The 24,895-nt window shown below is 29.8% G+C and overlaps 2 protein-coding genes and 1 pseudogene across 2 annotated transcripts; 1 reads left to right on the forward strand and 2 right to left on the reverse strand.

The window, feature by feature from the left end:
* The first annotated feature begins 314 nt into the window (after positions 1-314).
* LOC132925516 (zinc finger MYM-type protein 1-like) lies at positions 315-13,195 on the forward strand. Its single transcript, XM_060989908.1, has 3 exons — positions 315-1,266; positions 1,878-2,101; positions 12,848-13,195. Exons 1-3 carry the CDS (start codon positions 315-317, stop codon positions 13,193-13,195), a joined length of 1,524 nt encoding a protein of 507 aa, XP_060845891.1.
* A 7,277-nt stretch (positions 13,196-20,472) lies between these two features.
* LOC132925517 (uncharacterized) lies at positions 20,473-21,060 on the reverse strand. Its single transcript, XM_060989909.1, has one exon. The coding sequence runs from the start codon at positions 21,058-21,060 to the stop codon at positions 20,473-20,475; it is 588 nt and encodes a 195-aa protein (XP_060845892.1).
* A 33-nt stretch (positions 21,061-21,093) lies between these two features.
* Positions 21,094-22,089, reverse strand: LOC132925518 (uncharacterized; annotated as a pseudogene).
* Between the last annotated feature and the right edge of the window lie 2,806 nt (positions 22,090-24,895).

A 24,895-nucleotide genomic window follows, 5' to 3' on the forward strand; every position in this document is an offset into this window, starting at 1 on the left:
TTTTAAATAAAGGTCTTGGTTCTTTTTCGTATGAAGAAAAATGCAATTTAAAAGGTAAGAGACCAACGCCACATTTATCATTAGAATATAAAGAAGCAAAAACTTTAAGAAAATTTCAATTGTCTTGGTATTCAAAATTTAACTGGTTAGCAGGAAGCGTTGAAAGAAATAAATTATTCTGTTACATATGTGTCTTGTTCAGAGGAGAGAATGAGTGGAGTATAAATGGCATTCCTAATATTAAAAATTTAGTTCGTAAAGCTGAAAAACACCAAATTTCAAAAAAACATCTGACTAACAAGGAAAGTTTTCATATGCTGGGTAAAAATAGGATTGAACATTCAATATCTGAGAGTCGTCGGTTAACTGCAATTAATCATAATAAACAAGTGGACATAAACAGAAAGATATTAGCTCGTTTAATCGATGTAGTTTGTTTTTTAGGGAAACAAGAATTGGCATTCCGCGGACATCGCGAGAATGAAGGTTCTTTAAATAAAGGAAATTATTGTGAAATTTTAGATTTACTTGCTAAGGAAGAGCAATTTATAAGAGAACACTTTTGCACAAATTCTGTTTTTAAAGGAACTTCACACGACATACAAAATGACTTGATCCATTGCGTAACTACGGTATTAAATTCTCATATTTTAAAAGAACTGAAAATTACAAATTTTATATCAATACAAGCCGATGAAACTACGGATGTATCATGCCAATCTCAAATGAGTTTAATTTTTCGCTATATTCTGGACAATAAGATCGAAGAAAGATTTATAGGATTTTTTGATGTTTCCAAAAATAAGACTGCGGCTGGTTTATCCGAAGTAATTCTAAATGAACTTTCAAAGTGGAATATTGGTAAAAAAGTTGTGTGTCAAACATATGATGGTGCTTCTGTTATGGCTGGTGAAAAAAATGGGGTTCAGTCAATTATACAAAATATTTATCCAATGGCTATTTTTATACATTGTTACGCTCATCAATTGAATTTAGTTCTACTTCACGGCGCAAAATCAATAAAAGATGTTAAATTATTTATAGCAAACCTTACTATGTTCCACACATTTTTTAGTAGATCTTCTAAAAGAAGTTCTTTATTAAGAGAGCAAGGATTTAAATTACCAAATCAATGCAATACACGTTGGAATTATCATTCAAGAGCTGCTTTAACTATAAAAACTCATTTCAATGAACTAAAAAATGCCGTATCTCATGTAGTTGATGACCCTGGCTGGGATTCCAATTCTGTTTGTACTGCATCTGGTATATTGAGTATTATGAACAATCGAAAATTTGTTTACTTATTGGTACTTTTCAGTAAAATATTTATATTTACTGATCACACATTTTGTATTCTACAAAATAAATCAACTACTGATATTAAATATTGTGTTAACGAAATTAAAAGTCTTACTTCACGGATAAAAGATTTGAGAAATGAAACTTCCATACACGATATTATAAAATGTTCCGTTGAATTAAACACAGATTTAAAGTATACAAATGAGGAAGGATCTAATTTACGTAGACTTACGTATGAGATTATTGATTCATTAATTGTTCAAATAAATATTAGATTTAAAGATTTTGAAAAACTAGAGTTTGTTGAAATAATAAATGAAAAAATGTTTGCATCATATAAAGTTCATTTTCCAGAAGAAAAATTAAGACAACTTTTTAAATACTATCCAGATATTTTTGATAAAGATCGTCTAAAAAATGAGCTTTACATAATATATGCAGATCCATTGAAATATTTCGCTCCTTTGGAATTTATTGATTTTATATTTAAAAGTAAGAACCTAAAACATTTCTTAAATATTTTTAATAATTTTTAAAATAAATTATAATTTTAATTATAAACATTATTTTAGATGAGCTTCAAGAAGTATATCAAGAAGTCACGAAACTTATTCAATTAGTATTAACTATTCCTGCAACAACAGCCTCAAGTGAAAGATCCATGAGTACTTTAAAACGTATCAAATCCTTTTTAAGAAATTCAATGACAAATGATAGGCTTTCATCTTTGTCTACTTTAGCTATTGAAAAAAAAATGTTAGGTGAATTATCAAAAGATCCAACGTTTATCAACAATGTAATAGATGTATTCGCGACAAAACAAAATAGGAGAATCGATTTAAATTATATTCAAATATAGTTATTTTATGTAATTTACTTTTTTTATGATGATCTAGTTTTTAAATAAATGTTATATAACACCATATCTTTGGTTGTCTTGTTGTCTACCCTATAAAATTGTTCACGCGCCGCCACTGATCATCTGCAGTAATAAGACTACAACAGGCACAATGCGCGCGTATACCGAAAACGAAACCCCCCGCAACGGCCACCCCACAGCCCAACCGCCCGCCGCTCACCGCCGATAACCGCCCCAACAGCCACAAAAATTCGATTATATACGAGATTCTCGGAAAACGCGTCGTTACCCCACAAAATCATATTATACCCGTTTCACCGGCGAACAATGGCCATGCCGGGCGGTCCGCCGCCGTCAACGTGTACTGTGAACTACCGTAACAGAAATGTACGTGACGGTGGTGCCAGTACGTGACTGCGTGCGCCCGACCGGCGCCACTGCGGGCTGTTGCCGTGTCGCGTTCGTCCATTATAATATTATCATTGTGAGACGATATTATCGCATCGCATGTACCTCTCTGCGGCCATATAATACGTGTGTACGCAGAACAGGTCAGAACGTGTGCGTACATTTGTCGGCGTCGACGCCTCGGTGTCGCCACACGGCCACAATAAGACGGGTAGGTATTATATATGCGCACACAATACCGGCCGGGTCGGGTCCCAGACGAGGGTGGAAAGTGTCTTATTTTGTAAGATACCGTCACAATACTTTGTACACAATACGATATTGTGTTTGTGTGTGTGTGAAAACGCGCTCCAGAAGGGGCCGACGTACCACAGCCCGTTAATCCGGTTTCGTATATAAACCTACCCTGTTTTTTTTCTTCTTCTTAAACATATAATATGGGACGGCCGTATATACGGCGAGTCATTGGTTCCCAATATATTGTCGTCGAATTGATTCCAAGGTCGTCTACAGGTGTTACATACCTATACGCATTGGTTCCCGCAAGCTTTCGTGAAAATACAATCTCGTTAATATAACTTTTCAAATTATTATGAATATATTATATATCCAATCAGTATTTAAAACCATTAAGGTGCCTCGCTACTGCCGTCAATTTGAGCTCAAAAGACGTAAAGGTTTGAAAAAATTAAAGTTAGTTTAAGATGTCCGATTTTGATTCTGAAAACAATTCTGAACTCGGTAGAAAATTGTTTATAGATCGACGGAATACTTTGTAACAATTAAATCTTATATTCTAATGAAGTGGTAATAAAAACTTAAAAATATGAACTTTTTCAAATTATTATGTTAAATTTAAAATTATAATTCAAACCGAAATGTTTCGTACGATATACAGACATTTTTCTGCTGAATTTAAATATTTTTTCAGAATTAAGATCGGACAACGTTAACTAACTTTAATTTTTTCAAATCAATAAGTAAGTTATCGTAAAATTCGTATAGTGAATTTTTATTGTTATCGAGTTATTAACATGTGCATGCGCGTACTCGGTTACAACTAACCCATAGATCTCGGGCGGCTAAGACGAAATTATGAATTGCCTAAATTATATCCCTTAAATTACAACCGTAGCGAGGCCCCTTAATCACGAAGAGTTTTTTATTTTTCTCACTTGACATCACTTTTAACGCACACGCTTATTTTTCAATAAATATATACATGTGACCAGTGGCGTAGCAAGGATTTTTTTTAGGGGGGGGGGGGGTTAGTAATAAAATAAAATAAATCTACAACCGTATTAAAATAATAAAATAATTGAATGATTATGATTATTATCACCAGTGTAGTCGATAACGTGAGTACGGCATAACAGAATACATTTCACCGCGAATAAATGATTGTATTCCTATATTATAAACATTATATTTTTGATAAAAATACGGCCGAAGGGGGGTGTTTAAACACCCCCCCCCTTGACTACGCCACTGCGTGTGACTGAGTCAGTATTGTTACAAGATTGACGAGAAACAAACGTAATCAATTTACTAGATAATATAAAATTATATTTATAAACTTTCCCGGACACCGTATAAAACCTAATTAAATATTATGAGACATATTTTGTAACATGCAGTTTTACCTATACTATTATAACATTTATAACTTATATAAGTATTATTTTATTTGAGAACCAATTCGAACATTTTTATATTGGAATGTAATTTTTTCAGGAACCAATCTGCATTACCTACAATATGCGCATCCTGACTACCTACCTCACTAAAGGCTGTACATAGGTGATGTATAATATGTGGACAAAGAGGACTGCGAATGACCTATAATTCAAACGTGTTGTATTGTTATAATTTACAAGTCCGGTTTCACCTTCATCACACCGTACCTATCTATAATATGTACATGTATGATGATACGTAGGTATACGACTGAGCAGACAGTTAATATCTTCGGGTCCGTGTGTACAACAGAACATAATGCACAGATACTTCAGGCGTAGATGATCTCCACATCCGGGGCACATAGGGCCCAGTCTATCACCGCTGTTCATATATTGTTATTGTCCGTTTTCTACCTACAGTAGGTATATAGTGGATTATGTATTGTACATTATATAATATGGATTGGAATCCGAAAACGGACTCGTTTTCTTTTGACCCAAATACAAAAATAACAACGCTGTGGGTCTGTATTGTCGCGAAAGAGACACAACAATGTAATACTTTTTTTGCGACTCAATAAATGTCCATTCCGAGTGAATTTAAGTTTCCGAAATCTTCTATACATAAAAACCATTGTTAGTTATTGTTTGTATAGACTATTTTCATTAAACCCTGTACCATAAGTATCAACACTGTAGGTCCACATTGTTGTCAAAAATATAAAATCATATTGGTAGACCGATAAATGTATATACCGACTAATATATTTATCCATTAAAATTTTGAAAATCTATTTCAATTCATCACGAAGCTTATATAATTAAAACGGCATCATTCTTTCATTTTTAAATTAATTTATTTCATTATTATTTATATTTTAAAATTCTGAGTATATGAAATTTAAAAATCTGGAAGGACATGCATTTTATTTAAAATAGTGTAAATGTCATTATCTAGTAAACTCAACGAAATATTCAAATATGTTTTTAAAAGTTTTATTCAATGGCTAGAGATCATTCAGGATAATTTACATAAGATTGAACATTTTTCCGTATAATTTGAACACGTATATTAATTTGTTTCATTTATATTAAAATTGTATCCTATTATTATTTATAATTGAAGGGGTGAATATGTTATGGTGGCTGTGATGAGAAAACGCGATATACTTTACGCCTGTTTTAGCAATGTGTGGTGGAGTGATTAAACAATTATGCGGGGACTCGGTATATTTCACAACATATTATATAGACGTATACAATCATGTGGAAAATAGAAAATCAACATCCATAAAATGTTGCTGTCAATCATAAGTCTCGTGGTGTTATATAAATTAAATATTAATAGTTTCTAAACAAGTGAAATACAGTTATTTATAATATAGTTATTAGTAAAAAAAATAAAAAAATAAAAACATGAAAATAATAATATGCATGTAATGTTTGAAATATATTGGTTTATTTTTCTTATTCTAAGACTTATAAATAATAACTTAAAAGTGTTCAGTATAAATAACAAGATTTTTTAATGGATATAAAGTAAAAAAAAACATCAATTCAAAATTAGTAGGCCGTACGCACACACAAATAGAGACACACTCACATACACACACAACTACACATACTATTATGAATGCTCACACTCTGTACTCGTATACAATTAATACAATTAATAGTATTTCATTTTTAGGTATAGTAAAAATGTAAAATGTGTTTTTTCGGGGTCTACACTGCAATCACACGAGAGTATACGACGACAGATTTTTCAGTGATTTATTATTATATGACATACTGTAGCATAGTAATTAATATTGTTATGTAGTATCATTCTTATGTATATAAGACTATACTTTATTACTTAGTGCATTTAATGCTGTGTAAACACGTTTGATTATTATATTATATCGTAGGTACCTACGTAGACTTATTTCGACTCTCTTTAGTACTTTTCAAAATATCGATACTTTATAGTGATAACGCTGTCAGAAAAAGACTAGTATACTATTATAAGGACGAATTCAAAACACACGCTCTTTGCAGTGTGTCAGATAAGAGTCGTATACGAATCCGACGACGGGCTTTATATATTATATATAATTGAAAACAGAAAATCGGTCCCCGATGGGCAATGACATTATAATATATTATTATATCGTATACATACAGCACTGCGTCAATAACGTCATAACGCAAACACCAGCCGGTATACACGGTAATAAATTAATAAATTATACAGAGCATCAAAAAAAAAACCTGTCTGACCTTTCTGACATACGTATATAATTCGGTTGACTGCACACATCCAGAAACCGATAAGGTGTTACTATTGACCTCGTATAATTCGTTAATTTATATTCCGTTTGGAATAGACCGTTTCCATCAATATCGGTGATGATGGCCATTGGTCACCCCATCTAAAATACACGACACATTCTGCACGAGCACGTCATGCGTGTTATTATAACGTAACTATTGTATATTTTAACACAGTAACACACACATATATATATGTAAGCATAAAGCAAGATACATATGTATTAAATTGTATATACACTATATAATCGTGTGAGACCTTATAATATACCCCCTACACATACTATAGGGCCTATAGAGGTATGTATATAATGTAAGCGAATAATCGTTCATCGAAATATCGTATTATCCATTACAGTTAAGTGATAGGCGTTTCGGTAGATACCGACGTCATAATATTATTATGAATGTATTATTGCTGTAATTATAGTTTTCAACAATTATTTATTTAGTTTCCAAAAAAGGGGGTGGTGTTTTCTACGCGCGTATTATATTAAACAGTGACACGTGACTGTATATACTGTGTACGCACGAGATAATATTATATTGTTAGACAAATTAATAAACCATTTACCGTGATATTTTAGTATTTACATTTACAAACGTTTACTTCCGTGAAGATAGCATCGCATATGAAAAAACAATTTTCTAGTCAGCTGATGTGTGAATTTAAAATTTGAAAAAAATTGTTGTCTGCTAATAAGTGTATACATCTATTATAAAGGCCGTATGTACTATTATTCACGTATGTTTTTGTGTATTGTGTGTTCATATATTATTACGTTTACATGTACACTGCAAGATAACACTTATATCATGCATAAATTAACTATATATATTCAAAACCTGTTTCGTAAAATTTTTAAATATATTTAAATTTTTAATAAGTATTATTTTTAAGTAATTCTAAATGACTGCTATAATATTTTACTATTATAGTATTATACATATATTATACTATACTTTATTATGCGGAATGCATAAATGGTCTATTTTTTAAATGTCGGTGAATTAAAATCGAAATTCAAAAGTACTACTCTTGAAGGTTGAGTTAAGTAAAATCGTTTGTTTAAGATAATAGCATAGGTATGTAAATATAATTACGTGTATATTATCTATAATAGCTATCAACTTCAATGGATATATGTCTTGTGTCTTATAAGCAGGGCTTGGGAGTTATAGCACTAAAAAAATTAATTTTTAGCGCTTAAATATGCACATAAAAACATTAATATCAGCGCTATAAATAGCACTAAAAATTGGAAAATATGTAAAATAAAATGTTCAACAAACTTTTTTAAACATAAAATATAAGATATATTAAATTTTATAAATTTTTTTAAATATGAAGTATTCGATTTTTTTATTTTTACAGATTTTTAATGTTTTTCATAGAACATGATGGTAGGTACTAGGTATCGACAGGAATACGACTGCAGCACAATAATACAACGAATCCTATGATTGTGTGATAGTACGATGTGACTGACACGATTTTAAAAATAAACAATTTATTGGAAACGAACGGAATTGTCCGATTTAATCGACGATAACAACGGTCTAAGGCAGTTTATTTCGGATGAGTATACCATCTTAAAATAAAAAAATTTATTTTCGTTCACATATTTTTAGGCGGCTGTTTGGTAGGTAATTTAGTTTTTGAAAATATGGCCATAAACAGCATTTATAACTTCAAATTAATAAAATAGCTCCTATAATATGTATTTATGTGAAATATATCCAAAATAGCACTAAAAACCTTAAATTAGCAAAATAGCAGTAAAACCCGTAAATATACAAAAAATATCGAAATAAAATTTCGTGTATGACATCTGAAAAGTGTGAAACATATTTGTATCTTACTTTGGATGTTCTAGGATGAACCAAGAAAAATATGCGTTTGCTAGAACTTCCGAGCCCTGCTTATAAACTATATATATATAATATACATTTTTTCGGTTTTGAACACTACTCTAACTCTCGGTTTTATAAATATAATTAAAAGTATCTATATGTAATGTTTCCTTATAATACGTTAAATGAAAATAATGAAATTCAGAAACAAGTTGTTCGAATCGTATTCAACATTTCCAAATGATATCATCTGCTCAACATACAATTCGCACCAGAAAAGGTGTTGTGGTGCGCTTATTTGGAGACAAACAAAGTTTGTCGACAGGACAGTCATAATTTGAATTAGACGATCATGCTAAAATAATCTTGAATACAGATTTTATTATATATAGAGAGGGGGAGAGCGAGAGAAAGAGACATACACACACACATACACACAGTACAGATGAGGTATTAGGCGGTATTCGCTTTGTTTCGAGCGCCCCTCGCAATATACCCCAGCTGCAACAATGTTCGCACGGTAATATTTTTAAAAGTTTCCGTCCGAAGTTCTTGAGAAATGAGAATACATTTTCAGTATAAGAAAACTTTACGTCCGTCATTCGATTATTTGTTTGCTGCAAACGCGAGTTTGAAAATCGAATTTAGCGAAAAAAGTATATAAAATGTTCCGGGAACACGATGGTATATCGACTTACTGTGGCCGTCTACAGCAGTGGCACGGCAAATACTCAAAAGTCGATATTCTCCGAAGGGTTGCCGTCTCCGCCACGACGGATAATAATTGACGTTCACCGTCGTATTTACCATATTAGTTTTTCGCGGAAGATCGTGACACCCATACACACGCCGTGTTACGTTTCTCGGAGTTCCTGCGCAGCTGTCGAATGATTTATTCATGTGTTTTTTCGTAATGAGTTCCCGAAAACTAATTTTCTTGTATTATTACATTACAGTGTATTATGTGTAAAGTTGAGTTTTCACTCGATGTAGGTAGTAGGTATATATATATATGTATATATATATATGTATATATGATTTATAAATATAACATTATAACAACTCTGCGAATAAAGTTTACGAACTTGGTATAATATCATATAATTATGTTTTATAAATCAGAATCGTGTGGCCGTCCGATGAGCCCGCGCGCCTGCTGCCATATCCGTAGCTGCACCACTGCAGTGTACCTACCACTACAACAGTATATTATTCTGTGTTTTACGGTAATTTCTTATGATATTCAAACTTCGCGAACCGAGTTTTGAGTAGATATAAAACTTACCCTCTTCTTTACTGTAAATTATTTAGTATGTGATTCCTTTGAAAATACTTACCTATAGTTAATTCAAAATTCGAACGAATAGTTTTTCAGTTAATAAAATGTTCATACTAATTATAATATAGGCAGGCAGTATTTAAATTTGATTTAAAAAAAATTTTAAACCACCAATGTTTTTAATGTTGGGTTTAATATTTATTACAATATTGGAACATTCTTACAAATATTATAAATGTTGATTTACGTATTTAGTAGTTATTTATTATAACTACTAAAATTTTTAAATATATAATATAACTTCTATATCTTCCGAAACCATTTTTTGATTTTAACTCCTCGAATCATACAAAAATATCACAGGAATTTAAAAATATGGTTAATATTGTTGCTGTTTAACAATTATTACCTATCATAACCGCATTATCGTCTATATCGAAGAAACAAAAAGGGGTGAACACGCTTGGTGAATAATCGCGAGTACCTACTACTCGAATCTTTTTGATTTTAAAATAATTATCGCGATGACGGTACATCATACATGTGGTAATTGGCAAAGTTTCACTCTCGAAATTATATTTAATATATAGTCACTTTCACCTGTTTTGCGATTTAACAATACCTACCTATATAATAATATAGTTACACGTTTTTCGTATAACAACCATTCGTGCGTTTTCAAACATTCTCGTGGATACAACGCGAATACTTTTTATACACATATATTACACATATATATATTCCATTAAACACAGAATTAGTGAAAGCGAAAACAACTTTTCGTCGGAAACAGTAATTGGGAATCCCGAGAGTCTTATTATTAATTCTGTAGGTATGGAAAATATATTATGAAGATGTGTATCGCAGAAGATTCGCAAATATTATATGTGTATGTACAATAATATTTACTGTTGTATTTTATAATTAATTCGCCGCCGCCGCCGTATTGAAAGTCAGACATGATTTATTCACCTTAAGATAATGCGGCGCGAGAATCGAATTTTCTCGAGATTTCAACACCGCAGTCTTTCTACACATACTACACGAAACGTAACAACAAACACCGACCGCCATCCGTTGTTTTTGCATTATAATAATTATTATAATATTGTATACGAGTAGTTGTATACACCCACCCACACACACACACACACACACACACACACACACACACACACACACAAACGTCCCTATGGAGTCTCCTTGTGAGTATAGAGACGTTTGAACGTAATGTTTTTAAATATTTATAATAATATATACGCATTACCTATAATAATACGTGTAAAGCGAATATAGTACGAAAGCGTGTCGCCGTCGTTTGTATATTTTCGAAATCCCGTCCGATGTGATTTGTCGTCCTCGTCGTATAATAATTACATTATTATCCGTTCTGCAGAGCACACGACCGCTGGCTTTTATTATAATGATTACACTGTTGTTATTATGCTGTTGCGTTTCGGAACGCTCGCGAAAAGCACTTTTCGTTAACAGTTTTTTTTAAAGCGATCAACAACAATTATTATAATATTTCACCTCCCGAAAGACCCGTCGGTTTTAATTTAAATTTCGTCGTTTACTTTTTTTTTTCTTTTTTTACTCCATGGCGGCGACGGCTTTGTACGTGCTATTCGATTTGCAGTCCGTGCGTTACAGTCCTAAATATATATTGTAACAACGTCACTCTATTGTCAGCTTTAAGCGAGCAAAACCAATTTTCTCCGCTCATTTTTTTTTACCGTCCTCACAAAGTACGAAATAAAAATGAAAATTATGTTCATCGTCGGCGGTAATAACTCTTCCGAAATTCACTAAACCCCTCGCCCGGTTCGTCGGAAAATTAAATTTATTTTCGTTTGTTGATTTTGCAAAACGTCAAAAGTGTGAAAATTTTTTTTCCAATTATCATGTTTTCTTTTCTCGTTCAGAAATTGTTTTTATTCATTTTACAAATATATTATTATTCTGCAATAAAAACTTGTAGACATCATATTATTTATTATTGTTTGCAGTGCGCCGAACACCGCTGCAGAACGATCGTGCTACCTATACCGAATAATTATTACATATTATTTATTTTTTACGCGTTTCGCCGAATCTTTTGTATGCCAACTGGAAATAATTGCCAGACTACGTTTCGAACATTACAATAATGGACGTGTAAGTCTTCGCGAGCCACCGCGCCGTCAAATTAAACGCGCATATACCTAATTATAATAATATATTGTAGAATATTGTCGAATATCGAGGTTTGCGGGGTTTGTTAACGAAATACTATTTTATAACAATAATATTATAATATACGTACCGATAAGGTTTTATGCGACGTAAGAAAAATCCTTGTATTATAATTATTATAACAATAACTGTTTTGGGCTTATACAAACACTACGAGCGCGTTTTTCTTTTATTCCGATTTCCTCGTCGTCCACACCGGTTTTTTTTTTATACGAGTTCGCGCTTGTCATTATATTATATTCTTGTGCACGCAAAAAAAAAAAAATCAAAAACCAATTTGCCCGTTCTCTTTGAATCTTGTATAATGTGTTTGGTGTCGAGAAAAAATATCCCGACGCTGAGCCTTTCAAGTATTTCCTTGGGATATACATACGGAATTGAACTCGCCTTTGATATCAAGCGAAATATTTATGTATATTATATCTCCTATTGAAAAATCAGCAAAGTATTTGTAACTTGTATAATATTATATTGGCGACTTTGCCGATTCATCACTGTTTAATAAAATATATTACTCGCCACACATGTACCGTAGGTAGGTACCTACCGTATTATCACTGCGTATATCAACCTGCATAAAATATGATACTTTAAACAATATTGTAATACGATAAAGATATTCCTGTATTATCAAGTATCAACAATTACATTGTAGGTACACGACTTTTTTTTAAGTGAAAAATCTTTATTATTTATATCAGTAGTTATATATTGACACTTTTAACTGTAGACATATAAACTAACTATATATTAGAGATGGCACAATGTCAATTGACCGGTCAGAATGTGGTCAATTGACCACAAAGATTTTGACCGGTTAAAATCCAGTCAAAATAAAAAAAAACTTCCATGGTTATACTAAATATCGTTTTTAGACAAATCTGCTGTCCAATATTGTCATTTTGTACTAATAAGCGTTATGTTTGTCACACTGATATTTCTGTAATTAATTATCAAAATTATCGTCCATGGTCTTATCATATTAAATTTGCAAATTGGTGGAAAGGTAATTTCAAAAACAAAAGTGTTCTAGCTGATGTTGCTGAAGTACTTCTAACATTACCAAGCTCTACAGCGTGTGCTGAACGTAATTGGTCTGTTTGGGGAAATATCCATTCAAAAAACCGTAATAAACTTAAAACATCTACAACTGGAAAATTAGCATCTGTTTACCATAACCTTAGATTGCTGAAAAATATGGAAATAGATACAGAAGACCCAGTTTTCATTTCTTCTGAAATTGAAGACAACGATACTCGATAGTGAGAATTTTGAGATTGATGTGCAAATTGATAATAATTAAGTTTTTTTAACTAAATGTAATTATGTAGATTGTAGACTTACTTGTTTTAAAATTTAAAGTATATATAATATATATGTATTTACTATTTTTAATTTTATACTGTTATTAATTAGTAATTACTAATTAATATTGAAAGTTTAAATGTATGTTTATTCAAAGATGTCAATATTTTATTTTCTGTTTATTAACTTACTACTATTGTCTATTTTTATTATTTATATGATTTATAAAATATGGTTGTTATTTTAATTTGTTTATTGTTACTACTTAGTACTTACTATTGAAAAATGTAACTTTTTTTTCTTTAACTAAGTTGTTATTTTATTTTAAGTTTATCATTACTTATTAGTTATTACTAACTATTAAACTAATAGAAGACTAATTATTTTATATTTTGTATTGTTATTAATCAATAATCACTGTTGAATGTTTTTTGTTACTATTTGATGGTTTTAACTTTTAATACATTTTTTCCATTTAAATATAACATTTGAATTAAGGACGAGGAAAAAAAAGATTTTGACAATTTTGACGAGTTAAAATCTGGTCAATTGTCATTAAAAGATTTTGACTAGTCAAAAGCCCAACCCTACTATATAGTATATATTATATTATTGTAATGTATTATATATATATACCGCAAGTGCATTATAATTGTCTTAGAGAAAAAAAATGTTGCTTAATTATGAATTAATTGAAAAATTGCAATTTGTTTGCACTTTTGCACGAAAACGTTGTCTCACACTCTCGCATCAATAAAAGTATATAAAATATTAATCTGATGAAGTGATGACATATCATTATTTTATTTTTTATATACAATTTGTTAACTAATATTTTATTAGTGCTTAACAATAATGACCACATTATTAATTTTATAATGATTAATAGTGTGACAGACATTCCGAGTATAATATAATATATGTATTATATATATACTATTTATAATAATGGTATGTGGTTTATACCTCATTAGCAGTTGTGTGTGATGTATCTGTAGTTAGCAGTTTGCGCGTCGGCTAAGGTAGTACTGCCTATCGATTTTTAAATAATATTATAATATAGGCTTGTGTAGTATATTTAGTATATTTCACAATAATTTTTAAATAAATTCATAAACTTCGTTAAAAATTATAATTAACCATATAGCCTAAACTATTTTATAAAGGCATAATCGGGTCATATAGCAATGCGGCCACGTCGGCGTCTCTATTTGCGTTCAATGTGTCCACTGTCCACATACCTTTTAATTTCTTCATAGCGTCCACTATTGAAAGATTTCACAACACATAAAATATAGTATTATATATTAATTTTAATACATAATATAAGTATATAATATATTTGACTGTTAGATTCACGATGTTCAGATGGCAGTAGTATGGGGTTTTAACTATTTTATATTGGGTTTTAGAAAACATTTTTAATAATCGGTTAAACGCAATAGACTAGTCAATACACGTCTACTTATCTTTTCAAAGTGTTGTATAGTGCTTTGTGTAAATTAAAAATTGAATCTTTTTGTACAAAATATAACTTAGTCTTTATCGATTTATTATAAAAATTACTATGCATAAACTGTTGTTGATATTTGAATGCTAATTATGTGTAAGTCGGCTTATTAGTTATTACTAGCAATACTAGGCACTAGCTATTTACTAATTTAATTCCTCGTAGAAAAATTATAATTCTGTTAAAATTGGTGAAACACGTGTTTATATTATATATATACATTTGAAAATATCAATGAACTGTACTACATAATTTTATTAACGTGAATTCATATTAAGTATAAAAAAAGTGAAATTGTATATCTAACTGGTACCGAATATAATTTAGATGACATCCGGGTCGTGGGTGAAAAGTGACAGATTTCAAATGCTTTATATTATAGTATTTTAATGTTATATATAATATGTAGTTAACGATCGACGCCGACGTCCTGCAGATTGTAAGTCCCCTTTTATTATCGTCGTATCTATCTTTATTTGTATAACATACGACCGAACAGAGAATTATTTTTTTTGTGGTGTCCGTATATAATTCAGAACATAATATACGGAAAGTAAATATGTATGATAATATACATATGTAGTCGATTTTAACATGTGCTCAGGTCCGTCTCTTAATGCAGTTTTATTGTCCTTTTTCTATGTCTATTGTATGTATCGTATTGTATAATATACGGATTGGAATCTGAACACAGCAGGCGCGGTGCATCTTTTCTTTTTGACCCAATTTTAAAAATGCCCACATATAGTGTGTTATAATATTATGTTCGTTTTGTTGCAGCGAAGAAAAAAAGTATACTAAACAACATAAAATACATATTACATATATATACGGCGATATACGTAGTAGTGAAATTTGTTTATAGTTTATAAAAATACCCGATAAGTACCTGGTAAAAATATTATTATTTGTTTATACATGATAAGTCACAACTCGCAATATTAAAAAAAAACAAACATAATTAACGATGCGTTCATGTAGTAGATGCAAAAAAGTTATATACACATAATAATTATAAAGATTTATTTGTGCTAGAATTATTGCGAAACGACGATAATTGTATATGTTGTATACGACGTATTGAATATATGTTTATATTATTCGCATTATTATGGGCGTGCTTAATCTCAACATAATATTATATATACTATTAGTAGAACTGTCTGTCTGTCTGTTTATCTCTCTCGCGCGTAGTATATGACTACGTCCCCTACTCTTCTCTTTAGAGCAAATGAACGGGTACAGGCGTTTTCGCTAAACTATTATTTTCGCAAGAATTTAGTGGTACACTATATCATTCGATAACTGAAACAGCAACGACAAAAATGGCGACGGCTCGCTTCGGCATTCGCAAAAAATAAAACGCATCTCACCAATCGTATATATATGAATAATAATAAAACTGTGTCATACGAAACACGAGTGCCCGCATGTGTGGAGTCATAATATTAATACGTATTATGCGTATAGCTATTATAATATTATTTCCAATATTCTTACTATGTATGTTCTTGACAATTGCTTATTGAAACATTATAAACACTCATTATCTCAGACGATTTTTGATTTTTTTTTTTCTATTTTTTAAATGTGCAAGACACGAAATTATCGTTGTTACCCAATTAAATCGTAGGTACCTACTAGTACTTTTTTTCCGATAAATTTGTTTTTAGATTTAGCAGAACATATAATATAGATTATAGGTAGCGATGAAAATATTGATTTTACAGTGTATTTTTGTATGTGTGTTTATGTTTATATATACACGAAAAGTAGTGAAGAATGCTTTGATTATCATTTTTGATAATAAATTGGATCGTACTTTATACTTTGAAAAAATGTTAAAATTAAAAGTTTTGGTATTTTTAAAAACAATCGGGAAAAAATTAAGGAAAAACTGAAATTTTTAAGCAAAACTAGTTTATTTATTTTTTGTAATTTAAAAATAAGCGCTTTCTTTATACTGAGAAAAGCTTGCGAAAGAACGCGTTGTCATTATAATTTGTCTATGTATTCAAATATTATCGAATATGTCGTGATATTTTTTTTTTAATTCAAATGTTGAATAATAATATTTTATAATTTAATTTCCGATCGGGCTAGAATAATTTTAAAATTATTTATATTGAAGTGTTTAGAACCGCATTTAATATTTTGACGTCTAACTTAAGCAGCTAACTGTAAATTATGTCAAAAAATACCTTTTGGCTTTTTGAATTATTTAAATGGGAAATACTAAGTTGTGTCTGAAGTATTTTTTTTCATATAACTACATTTTGACCATCAAATACATATTAAAATACTTAAAAGTTTTAAAAATAACAATATTTTTCTATTTTCTTTTTTTGAAGACTTAGGACTGTAACTATTTAATACTATTGTTATATTATTTTTAAGGTTAAATATTGTTGGTATTTTTTATTAAGTATTATTTGAATTAAATACTCAAACATTGTTATCAAGGTTAGGCAATAATAACGAACATTTTTTAAACTTATTTAATTAACAACCTATTTATTTTATGATATTTTGAAACCATCCTGTCTATACTATTTATAATAATAATAAAGTTTTAATGATATTATTTTTTAATTGTTTTAATAATTTCATAATTTTTAACTCAAGGCGCAAGTTTACCTAGCTAAGTCACTCGGTAATAGGTTTAATATGAAAAATTTATTATATCTCAAATCTTATATTAAAAATCCTATAGAAGTACTAGGTATACATTATTTTTTAATCTAAAATTTGAAACTATTTTAGAAACGAGCAACATTTTGAAGTTGTGCTTTTGAATATGTTGAACGCACACAATCAATAAAGTTATTTTTGATTAGTGACTTGAACAATAGTGTTCCAAAAGTTTTAAACAAAAGATTTGTGCAATAATAAATATTGACAGAACAACTACACATAAATTTCAATCAAACCATTGATGTGCACTCGAACACACAGACTTATTCGATTTGTTTAAACCTTTTTCGTTTCACTTTATCCCCACACGACATCACACGTCCAGATGAGTGTATGACTTTTGTTAGGGTTTAATACATTGCACACATACACGGTACGTCGGTACCTAATACCGACGGTCTCTATGGGTATTTATAGTGGAAATAATATAATAATATATTACATTATATTACACATACAATAATGGAATTGGATTTTGTCGCTTTTCCGCCGTTTGGTACACAATATACTGAGTTGTGTGCTGTATATAATAGACACACGGAGGCCAGCCGACGTTTAACGTCCCCGATGTTTTCTTAGTTAATTGAAAATAATGTCGAACTACTACACATAACAGATTCGTTTATTTAACGTTTATTTTGTCCGGTTGAACTCAGTATCGATTTTACACGCACAAAAGAATTGTATGCGCTTATATACATTATTATATTATTATGGTTGTGCTAATATTTGGTCATCGAGTCTCTTTTCCGAAATTAATTGAAAAATAATACCCAAACACACAGTGTGCACAGATTTCAACCGATATTTTATATATTGTTTACTTTTGATATATATATATTATATAATATTAACTATTACTTATTAGATGTATATGGGTATAATATATATATATATTGGACGCTTATTTTAACTTCAGTGCTATGTCGTTTTTATAAAAGCCCGAGATTTCGAATTCTATAAAGCTGGTTTTGCGCACAGCACACACACGACATTCACATATTATATTATCAGTAAACATATATAGTGCGGCCCACAGTGAGTGCTCTGCCGTACACGCTCTTAATATTTTACCATTTCGTTGTTTTATTAATTGATCGATATAAACAATAACAGCGGCCTATTTATAATGTTATTGTTACGATATCATATTATATTGTGATAACACAAATACACACGCGGGGGCGCCGTTTTTGTACGTTGATTTCACGCAAACGTTTATCCCTCGGCTTATTATACGCTCGATTAGTGTGACGTCACAATTGTTATCAATCCTTATCAAAATTATGATTTGGATCCAAACAAATATTTTAGTCTATAGTTCTAATATACTGTAATACTGTATTATATACCTTTATAAATCGTTTGTACTTCTCTGTAATTTAAATTTAAAATTAAAAAAAGTAATTTTTATTACTATTTTAAGTTCTGTTAGATAATAGCAATGGCTGGAAATCATTTATTATCAATAACATCAATTTCAGACTATTTCAAAAATAATATCAAACAACTTAAAAGAGGTGAAATAGCTTATAAAGACAATCATGTTCTTAAATTTCAAATGGATCCTAATTTAGGTATAATTGTAGGGGAAGTTAAACCTAGTATGCGTAGTGATCCATACAAAGTTGAAATTTTAATAAATGATGATCGTATTACAAATTCTAAATGCTCTTGCCCCCGAGGCACAGCTATTTGCCATCACATAGCTGCCTTAGCTATATACACTCATTATAATCTAAGTTCTACTGATAAATCTTGTTCGTGGAGTGCTAGGAAAAATAATTTGTCAACAGAAATTAAAACCATTAATCAAATATATGGTAGTATTGATTTTCCAGACACCATTGTTTCAGAAACAGATATAAACATTTTTAAAGAAGAAATATACAATTTGGCAGAACCTGTTGGTTTTTCTTGGTTGTTACAACCAGAACCAGAACCATCTGAAAATAATATAGCATTAGTTGAGACTATTGGTGTTATTATTCTTGATCCGGAAATTAGACGTTTAGTTAGAATGAAAAATTTTATTTCTCTTAAAAAATTGTTATTCACTAAACTCCATATTAATGATAGCACTATATTACAGTTGGTTAAAGACACTACAGGACAGCAAAAAAATCCTTTATGGTTTCATTATAGGCAACATAGATTGACAGCTAGTAATTTTGGTATAGTTCTAGCTGCTTGTAAAAGAAATAAGTTCCCAAAGTCATTATTTAAAAAATTGAAAAATAATAATATTACTGGTGTGCATGCTGTACAATGGGGTATTACCAATGAGATTTGTGGTATTAAGGTTCTAGAACAAGATCAAAATGTAAATGTAAAACCAACTGGGCTGTGGTTAAAAACTAGTGGATTATTAGGTGCTACACCAGATGGACTTGTTAATTCAAGTCATATTGTAGAAGTGAAATGTCCATGGAAGTATAGGAATGCAGTTCTTGAAGTTGAAATTACAAAAAATCATGACTATATTTTATATAAGGAAAATAATGAATTATTTGTAAATAAAACACATCCATATTGGGACCAGATTCAAGGCCAACTCTATTTAACCAATCGTCAATTTTGTTATTTGGTTATTTGGACTCCTAAACAGGCATTAATAACAGAAATCGAAAAAGATGTTAAATGGATAGAAAATTTAGAAATCCTGGAAACATTTTTCATTGAAAAATATATACCTTATCTTGTTGATATATAGTTTTTAAAATGTTTTTTAAATTTAAGAGTTTGAAATTTAGTTTTGCTGATGAGTGATATTGTTTATTTTTAAATATGTATTTTATAATTCATTAAAGAAAAATGCCTATAATGAATAAATAATAATAATAATAATAATGTACATGATTCAATATTAAAGTATATCAATGAATATAAAATAAGTATATAAAAACAAATTAATAATTATAATAATAATAAGTTTATTCTATCAAATACCTACATTACATTACATTATAATAGATAGAATAAATATTTAATTAAATTTAATTTTAAACTTTGTGACAAAATATTTAATTATTTACATACTTTCTTGAATTTCATGTAAAAGTGGCCTATGTAAATTAGTTATAGCTGCAACAACTTTAAAAATATATTCACCTTGTTTAAGCATAGAAAATGGAATAAAATCTAATATTTTGTAACATTTAATACGTTGAATTGCCCTCTCAATATGTATTCGAGCTTTTGCTATTGATTCAGTCTGAATAATTTGTTGTGGAGTAAATTGTGGAGTATCTAAGAAAGGTGGAATATTTAGTGAAACTCCAGGAGGTAAAATATCACCAATTAAAAATCCCTTGTCTGCCATAACAACGTCACCTGGGACTAATTGTTCTAAGATACCACTTTTTAAAGTTATAATTTTATCGGAGGTTGATCCTGGATATAAGCTGCTCACAAATGTAACCACACCATTTGGAGAAATTCCAATAAGGACTTTCCAGGTGTTTCTGTGTTTATAACTACTGTAAGTATCCCGTTGTATATTCATTGATTGGCGGGATACTGATGTATAAATTTCAGTGCAATCAATTATAACTCTACAGCTGGGAAATGATTTAAATGCATTTGGCAAACAAGTCTTATTCTTAAACCTTGATGGCATTTCTTTCATAAATTTAGAAAAAAGAGTGTTATGTAAAATATTTATCCAAGTAATAATTATATTACTAACAGTGGATTTACTACACTTAAACCTTACAGATAAATCAAAATGAGGGAAATTATGTCTTAATTTAATTAAGGTCATAAGAATCTGATCAGGCTTACTAATAGTTTCAACAGTCCATTTTAAATAATAATTAAGTTCTACATTTTTAACTAAATTGTAAAGTGCCATAAATACAGCATTAGAGGGTAACCCTGTGTATGAATGTATTAAATCATCATTTTGACTTAGGTTTTCATAAGTAAAGGCAATTGCTAAATTATTTAATTTTAATTTTAATTCTTCGTTTTCTTTTTGTAAAAAATAATTTTCAGCATCAACAACAATGGAACTATTTACATTCTGGTTTTTTGATTGCACACTAAAAAATATATGTATATATATATTTATACATGTTTGATTAACTTTAACATTTTTTACTTATTGTATGCGGTTAGGTTAGGTTATATTAATACCTTAAATTTGATGATGATTTTAATGATAAATTTAATGGTTCATCACTAATATCATTGATTGTATTTGTTTCTGAAATACTTTCATGGTTATGTGAGTGATCATCTGAGATATTACTATCATATTGCATGATTATTTTTTTTCTAGTAGAACTCCGTTTTTTCTTTTTCTCTGGTGTTAAATGATGTGGAATAAAATGATGAGGTCAGTGAAGGAGAATTGTAGGCCCATTGATTTTTTTGCCATCTTTGAAATGACAACTACAAATACGAGCACCTGGCCCAGGTTCATCTATTCTTCTACGCAAGTAAACAAATATATATATTGATTATCATAATTAACATTATTTAAAACAATTTAAAAATGCATCATATTATAAGCAATATTAAAATTAAAAAACCTTAGCAACTTGATCCAGCTTTTCTTCTGTTTTAGCTCTTTGGGAAGGCGATAAAATTTACAATTATCCCTTTCATTATAATGGAGACACCCAAATGCCCAACAAAGCACCATTTTGAAGCATAAAATAATTTAATTACTGCACAGACAACTAAATTCAAAAATATAGTTGTATATGTTAAAAGCAAAATAAACAGCAAGCAAATAATAAGCAGTAGGTACAATAAATAATAACTTACCACAATATTCAGATTTCAACAATAGGTAGAAGTAAATCACACACGAGAATAATAATTACTTACTGGTTAATCTTAAATTTGACTCCATAAAATATAAAAAAAAAATCGTACTTCAGTCTTTATTATATGCATTATGCTTAAAAGTATTTTAAGTGTATTTCCACATTAAAATATTGGTTTGTTTGGATCCAGTTACTATCACTGATAAGGTTTGATAACAAGTATGACGTAGACACTAATCGAGCGTATTGCACACGTAAAATATTATATATACTATTCAATTCGATCGACCGTTTGCCCGTAACCCTATTTATGTCATATATATTATTATTATTATTATTATGGTGTGCTTAATGCTGACGTCATTAGTTAAGTGCAACTACACGCTATCCCCATCATCATACCATTACTATATTTATACAAAAACCAAAAACGTTTTAGCTGTTTTGTTGTTTCACGACGATGGATTATAATAGTGTATATACCTTGAGTGGCGATAGTGTGGTATACATAGCGTATTATAATAATATATGTGGTTATGGTGTGATATTTTATTTGGTCAAACATAAATACGAGTTACGACACGCGGCACCGTTTCGTTAGATTAAATACAATTATATACTTCACGAAAGTGTTAATCGAAATTAGGACAGGTGTCATACTGTCGTGGTATATACGTAACAACTAGATTTCTAGTACCTGTGATACAACTGGCTACATATTATACCAGTGCTGCGGTATAAACAGCAGTAAATTAAATTTCATCGTATACAGCGAAAGGGGGATAATCCGGATTCGTATGTTTATATAAATATACAGTACACATATACCTATTATTATCACACTGATACACTATAGTATGTATAGTGACTACAATATAAATACACCGATCGGTGACCATTAAAATTAATTGAAATCGCGATGATTTTGTGATATTTTATAATAATTTTTTTTTCAAATGCCCCCCGGGGCTTTCATTATTCAAACAACCCAAAGGTCTTTATAAATATGTTTAACAATATTATATATATTTTACATACTATAAATATAAAATATATTATATACTTAACACGTTGATAGAGTCACTTTAGGTGGCTTCTACCTTAATCTAAAGTCTTAAACGTATGATTTCAGACGCTATTAATACGTCTGTTGTCAACGGAGTAATCTAATATTTGTATGACCAATTGATTGACATGGTGATCCAGCCTCTTCTCATGTAGCCGTGTGGTGAGCAAACCTTTGGATTCGTCTGCTATTGTAAGCAGCACCATATCACGATGAATTGCGTAGTTTTTTTTTCGAATCGGTAGGCTCAGACGGGCTCAGTGATAGTCCGAAATGCAATGTTTTGAAAGCGTTACATTGGTGTTAGACTTACTGGCACAACCTCCATTAATTTTATTAAAATTGTTTACACTCGAAAGTAGTCGAGTATTTATAAAATGGGTTCACACACACCAAATAGTACATAATATTTAATATACTTATAAATGTATAAAATATTATTAATACACGAGTTCGTATACCCACTGAAAAAAACCGCACGCATAATATTGTCATTGCAGATCGAAAATGTAAATACAATTTAATTATTTATTAATAATTTATATAATACGATCAGATGTCATTGTTCGGTCTCCCGAGTCTATACAATTAATCATAAGGCATCAGGACCATATAGACACAGAATAACTGTGCCATAACTATTAATGCCCTATATGTAGGCTGTGATAAACAAAAAAAACCTAAATTATTATTAAAGATAATATTTAGTATTCATATAGAAGGTACATTTAAGGATCAGGATGATTAGAATTTCCAATAAATATAATATCATAAAATACGGTAATACAAAAATAGTCATATAATGAAATATATCATTTATATATGTTATAATTCCTTATGCATTGAATTGGTTAAACTCGTAATAAACATTGATGTTTCCTTTGATCAAACTTTTTGGAGTTATACAACTCCTATCCTCTATTTAGTGAGCGTTTCATGACTGTTTTTGTTTAGTAAACATACTAGAGAGCATTTTAGACGTTCTCTCTATGTTAAGTTTTGATGTAAAATATGTATAATTAATAATTATACATATATACTCGTAACATCGTTTTTTGCATATTTTTGTAGCCAATTCAAACACTGACAAAATCTGATTGGTTTCATATTGGTTTTTGAACTGCGTTTCTCTTATAAAGCAAATATTGAATGCAAAATTATAATTGAATAAGTTTTATCTCTCGTGCTCTATGCTGTATAATATTCTCTTTAAACATTGTACGTTTGTTATACTTATACATTATATACATGTACAGTGGTCGCCGCTTATTGTAATCACGGTTAATTTTATCAATCGTTTATTGTTATCTAAAACTATATAAGTACGGGCCGGATGTATACTTATTACTTATGTATATAAATTATGTCGGTTATTATAATCAATACGCCGTATAATGTTATAAGTTTGAGGACATAAAATCAACATTATGTACGAGAAATTGTTCTAAACATGGAGGTTTTGCAGAAAGTATCGAGTAGGAGGAAGAAGAAGAATATGAAGAAATAGACTTAGATTTTAAAAATCGGTTGAAAATTAATGAAAATATACCTACTACATCAAATTTTACCGAAGAAGACATTTTACATGCTTTATTACTAACATATAAACTTAA

The sequence above is a fragment of the Rhopalosiphum padi genome, chromosome 3 (assembly GCF_020882245.1).
Source record: "Rhopalosiphum padi isolate XX-2018 chromosome 3, ASM2088224v1, whole genome shotgun sequence".
Classification (NCBI taxonomy): Eukaryota; Metazoa; Arthropoda; class Insecta; order Hemiptera; family Aphididae; genus Rhopalosiphum; species Rhopalosiphum padi.

Coding starts and splice junctions, on each gene's coding strand:
- LOC132925516 (XM_060989908.1), top strand. CDS start 315: ATGCTGGGTAAAAATAGGATTGAACATTCAATATCTGAGAGTCGTCGG. Junction 1,267..1,877: donor TTCTGTTTGTACTGCATCTG/GTATATTGAGTA, acceptor ACATTATTTTAG/ATGAGCTTCAAGAAGTATAT. Junction 2,102..12,847: donor ATCCAACGTTTATCAACAAT/GTAATAGATGTA, acceptor TGTACTAATAAG/CGTTATGTTTGTCACACTGA.
- LOC132925517 (XM_060989909.1), bottom strand. CDS start 21,060: ATGCCATCAAGGTTTAAGAATAAGACTTGTTTGCCAAATGCATTTAAA.